Genomic DNA, 5,843 nt, shown 5'->3' with positions numbered 1-5,843 from the left:
AAAGACGACATTCAAAAAAAATTTTGAATCAGAACTATGGCTTCATGGTGCTCCCTGGAAAGGCCTTGAGGTGCTGAATCAGTAACTTTTGTCCGTTTCAAAATATCTCGTTCCTAGCCTTAGAAATCACTAAAAACCCAAAATTTTTTAAGGTTTATTGAAATTGTCCAATTTGTAGAGGTTTTTTAGATTTTCTCAGGCTAGGAACGAGATTTTTTGAAACGGACAAAAGTTCCTGACTCAGCTCCTCAAGGCATTTCCAGGGAGCACCATGAAGCCATAGTTCTGATTCAATAAATTTTTGACTCCCATTTACAAATAGCTATACAATTGAATGTCTGGTCGTCAGCGGTTTTAAGACTTAGGATAAATTTTAAATCATCCAGAGGTGTATTATATCTATATAAATTGAGTGCAGATCCCCGCTTTGGCCTGAGAAAAAAAATGTCCAAAATCGACCCACCCTAGTGTCTATTGGTGAGGGGATCCTTAACCAAAACAACCAGCCTTCTTTTTTAACGTATTTTCGAATCCTATTCTATGATAGGTTAGGTAATTTTAAGTAAAGATAGAAGGTCCCGCAAGGATAGTGCCGCGTTTATATAGAGCTCTAGTAAAACTGTATATCTATTTGCAGACAAAATGCTGAAATCTTCGTTGATTTTCCTGCTCATAGCAACTGCATCTGCCGTTCAACTCAAGAATGTTAAGAGGTAATCTAGCGCTAACAACGGAACACGACAGACGGACGTTACTCAATTCGACCATAGAGAAGCTTCGCTTCAATCCCCCATAACACAGAGGTTTATACAAGTTTATCTAGACACGACCACGAAAATACTAAATTCAATATCTAATGGGTTAAATAGAATAATGAAAGATCCCCCCTTCCCCCCTTATATATTTTGATAATATAGATAATACAAATTTATACTTTACCTATCATTATCAGGACATTATCATTCTAGGGCGCGCGTGTAACATAGAAATAGAAAATGAACTAACCATTTTATAGATTCTTCAAGATAAATATATACCAAATAAATTAAAGGGAATTAATTTTAGTTCTTGCATTTTAATTCAAATGTGCTGACTTTTAATTTAAGAAGAAGCAAAGTTGATAATAATAGTATTATTACTTTTCTGTGGGATACTTCATAGGGAAATTGACTTAGGTTGAACTATCCGCCCGAAAAACTATCTATAAAGAGTATTTAAACAAACAATAGCTTCACTCTATTCAATATAAACCCTACAGTTTTGGTCAAAAACTAAAAATAATGACCCAATTCATAAATTGTTATTCATTTTAGAATAATTTGTCTAATTTACTTGAAATCTTGTATATAGACCCCATTATGTTTAAAGTTTTTTATATAGACCTTTATATAGACTCCTTACCAGATTTCTAACTCAATCCTTGCCAATTCGGCATCAAAAAGACAGACCCATTCTACATTGAGACATGACGGCTACAAGATTTCTAGTATTTAAGACGATATGTTGATTTTTAATCTCCATGTAAGGAAAATTGTAAGGGCTAGGACTCAAGCTGTAGTTCTCAGGAGAAGTGAGTAGAAATCAAAATTCAATGGTGTTTTTTCATTTTCATTGCTTGGACATGATTTATGAACAATAACAAATATTCCACAAATCAACAATAATAACTTTCTTAGGTCAATAGGACTAGTAGTTATCGAAATATTAGCATAGAAACAGCAATCATAGATACATGCTTCCTCTTTATATTAAAGTGTCAGGATTAAAATGTGAATAGAAAAAAGTATGGTTAAATGTTTTGTAGACTTCAAAATTACAACCTTTTCAAATAAAATATAAATTTTAGAGCCTTTTGATTTTTAATTCGTTTTCTAGTAAAGAAACGTCCTGATTATTCCAGATCTATTTTTATATATTTGATAATTTCTGGTATAATTTTTTGTAAGATTATATGAAAGAAAATTTTCAACAGAATTGACTTAAAAATTGTTTTTATCTTGGAAAATAAATATACATATAAACATATATTTACCTAAAATAATACAAGGAAAACAAAACGTTTAAGTTAACATAATTTTGTGAGAAAAAGTGTAAGATGGAGAAACCTTTTACTAATTTCTCCTAATTTTATTTCAACCTATTGATAAATACTTATTTTTTAAAGTACTCTAAAAAAATACTCTCAAATATATATATGTAGGTGTACCTATATTAAATAATAATTCTGCTCAGATGAAAATACGTGAATAGTCCCTTTCGTGACAACGCCTCTTAAAGGACGTTTCGTCGTATTTTCACAGTAGATTTTTTTCTATTTCTAGCCCCTGAGGGGCCAATTGCCTAACCCTGCGGGGCAATCACATGACCTAACCTAACCTAAAATAACCTATCATAAGCTGCTATGAAAACACGACAAAACGATCCTTAAAAGACACTGTGACAAAAGAGACTATAACCGAAACTAACAATTGTGTGCATGTAGAGTAAAACCCCCCTCCCCCTTGTGCCTATGCTTAAAATTATATAATGACATTTAAGGGATCCCAAATTTTTCTTGGTAACCGCTTCAACCTCGACATCAATCTCCACGACCACTTCTACTCTACAAACTTCAACCAGCTGCTTCCTGTAAGTATCATTTTAAAAATTCAAACTGCGCGGCTTGTGTTAATAGTATGCATTTTGTGCAAAACCTTTAAATTGGCCATGTTCCATTAATTTTCAAAAATAAGGCCTTTGGATAAACCGGTTTTTAAGGCATAGACCATGTAGATAAAATTTTCAGCTAGTTATAAATATACTGTTCAATTTCATATTTATTTAACAAAATTTGTTAGTATCTCCTATCTGCTAGACTGCAATCATCCTTTGAAAAAAAACATAGATAATTCATATTTCCTCCATCTATGTATCAGTATGCAACTGCCAGTCTACAAAAAAGATTAAATAACTTAGATTACTTTATAACTTTATTTTTGTGACCAACTTTTTACTTTGTGTCTAAATTCTAGGTAATTCAACTACAATGCTACATAATAAATGTTACATAGCAGACAAGCAACCTTTTGCATGTATAATCTTTTCCTGAAGAATCTGAAGCTCTTTATAGTGCCTATAAAAATGACGTCGTACAATAGAAATGACCAATGATAGGCCAATACACAGACTAAATTACCATTGGCAAACCAGTATAGATTTTAATTGACCAATGGTAGGCCAGTATAAGCAGTATAAAAAGCTTTGAAGAATCTACCAATACTAAGTTTAACTTGTTAAAGTGGTCAAGTTTAGGTTCCCACTCTAATTTGTTATGTTCAGTGCCCTGATGAATGTAGCAACAGTTGCTTGCCCCACTGGTAGGAAGAAGAGAAGCATCATCAGTGATCCTCTAGCGGAGGACGAGTCTGCTGCTATTGATATCTCTAAGAGATCTAAGTAAGTTCTAGGTGATAGGGAATTTGGTACTTCACTCATAGCGCTTACATGACAGCACTCTGCTCCCACATTTTTAAGAATAAATGGAAAATTAAATGGGAGTAAGTTTTCACCTTTTCCTTGTCTAACCCCTGCAGGGCTACCCCACACTCAATACAACCTAACCATACCCAACCTAAAGTAATAAACAGACTAATTAGTTACAAACTACCTTATGCATATTAAATTTTTTTTTTAATTGGAGGGGAGGGGGGTAGTGTACAAAAATCACTTCGAGGGAAATTGCCAAATATTTTGTGTATGGTAAGCATTAAAAGTGTTTCCATTTTATGGTTAACTCAAAAATTTGCCTAAGAACATTGACTTGCATGTCATGTTGTTGAGCATGCATAGGCAACAAGGACATTTAGCTAATTTTTTACTGTTTTTTTCTTTACTAGCGGCTACGCCCCTAGCCCCTAGGGGCTTTTCCCCAAGAGGTAATCAAAGAAGAAGAAAAATAATAACACCTGGAGATGCCCCCACAAATTTTAAGTAATTAAAAAAAATAAAAAATTAAGCCCCCACTCCACCATTAATTTTAAATAATTAAAAGAAAGGGGGGGATTTTTTTCCATTTTTTGGGGGGTTGGGGGTATCCCAACCCCCCAAAAAATAGCCTAAAACCACCTCAGGACCAGTAGGTATATATTTCCTGAAGAGCAGAATCCGATCGGTTCAGTGGTTACCGAGATCTTAAGGGACGGACAGACAGACGGAAGGACAACCAGACGGACGGACAAACATCATTCTACTTTGTATTATAGATATATTGTGTGCTAGCAGGGATAAGACAATGGCCGAAAAATTTATGTACATCTCCAATCATTATACTCAAAATTTACCTTGTTTAGATTACAATTAGTGGTTGAAACGTTTGTACATCAACTTAATCAATCAACCAACGAATAGGAAAAAAATTATATAAAACTTTGCAGACTAGTGTATTAAAGTTAAACAGCCCATCCCTTCTCTCCCTCTGATGTGCAAGACTATTTGCTGATAAAGGCTAATAATTAAATTTTCTTATTAGGAACTCCGACCTTGCCTCATACCAAGATCTTGATTCTGCTATGGATGCCAGGTCCGCTGGTTCCAACAGGAAGGCCAGGTTCTTCCTGTACTACCTGACCACAACCTCCACCAGTACTTCTACATCAACATCAACTTCATTTAGCTACACAGGTAATACTTATAAGAAAGTAACATGATGTTTGCCTCTGTGAGAGAATCTGTCTGTAGTAAAGGATCATACTAACCCCTGAATCGACATGGTTCTCTTTTACAGTGAAGCACATAGGACTAGGGAAGGGCAACTTACGCTGAGAGTTTACTAAGCTGTACACCAACTATAATAATAATAATTGTATACTTTAGCAACCAACACTGTGAGTTTACTAAGCTGTACACCAACTATAATAATAACTATATAATTTTAGCAACCTACACAGTGAGTTTACTAAACTGTACACAAACTATAATAATAATTTTATACTTTCAGCTACCTACACTGTGAGTTTACTAATCTGTACACCAACCAAAATAATAATTATATAATTTCAGCAACCTACACTGTGAGTTTACTAAGCTGTACACCAACCGGTGTCAACACTTTTTGTGGAAGAAAATAAACCTGTTACCGAATTTGAATTGGACCACTGCCATTGAAACCATACCCCGGTGTATTATTAACTGATTTTACCATTTTGTTCAACTAAAATCTTGGTAAAAGAAATGTTACTAGTTTATTTTTTTGTTGTTTTAATGTAATTATAATTTTCAAAATAATGGAATCTCCCATCAACGTATTTGCTTGTTATAATTTAGTTACCTTATTTTTTTTATAATAAACTAAACCAGCCAAATAAAATGTTATCGCTAATTGTTATTTGTTGATTTTGAAATAAAATTACTAATATGATATTTTCTTTTTTTACTGCCCGGAAATACTCAGAAACAAAAGTTGCCATAATAAGAATGACATCATCCATAAGCAGAAAAGCATCCATAGCTGAATTGCCCAGTGGTAATTTAAATATTCACACAAATTTCAATATTATACCTTGATATATTGATAACATCGAAGAAAAACAATTTATAAAATAATATACAATGTGTTTTTTATTGAATAACTAGAGTTGGCTCGATATAATTATCTCCCTATTGGCTAGTTTTCTATATGCATATCTATTTCTCAATAAATCTATTTTCCTCACCCGGCATTACTATCTAAAAGAAAGTAAATATTTAATAATTTAAATGATTTTTAAAAGATTTTTTTAAATTATATTTTTTTCTTTACATTACCATCACCAAAGGGTTAATGATGATGATTACAATTTTAGTTTAATATTTGAACACACAAAATG

At 33.0% G+C, this 5,843-nt stretch overlaps 1 protein-coding gene across 1 annotated transcript; it reads left to right on the top strand.

The window, feature by feature from the left end:
- The first annotated feature begins 593 nt into the window (after positions 1-593).
- On the top strand, positions 594-5,395 carry LOC145318572 (uncharacterized). Its single transcript, XM_080159943.1, has 5 exons — positions 594-713; positions 2,539-2,628; positions 3,319-3,435; positions 4,508-4,659; positions 5,038-5,395. Exons 1-5 carry the CDS (start codon positions 643-645, stop codon positions 5,103-5,105), a joined length of 498 nt encoding a protein of 165 aa, XP_080016069.1. The 5' UTR covers positions 594-642; the 3' UTR covers positions 5,106-5,395.
- Positions 5,396-5,843: the final 448 nt, after the last annotated feature.

The sequence above is a fragment of the Acartia tonsa genome, chromosome 5 (assembly GCF_053477335.1).
Source record: "Acartia tonsa isolate MP-2025a chromosome 5, ASM5347733v1, whole genome shotgun sequence".
Taxonomy (NCBI): Eukaryota; Metazoa; Arthropoda; class Copepoda; order Calanoida; family Acartiidae; genus Acartia; species Acartia tonsa.
This window is presented reverse-complemented; position numbering and strand designations above follow the sequence as displayed.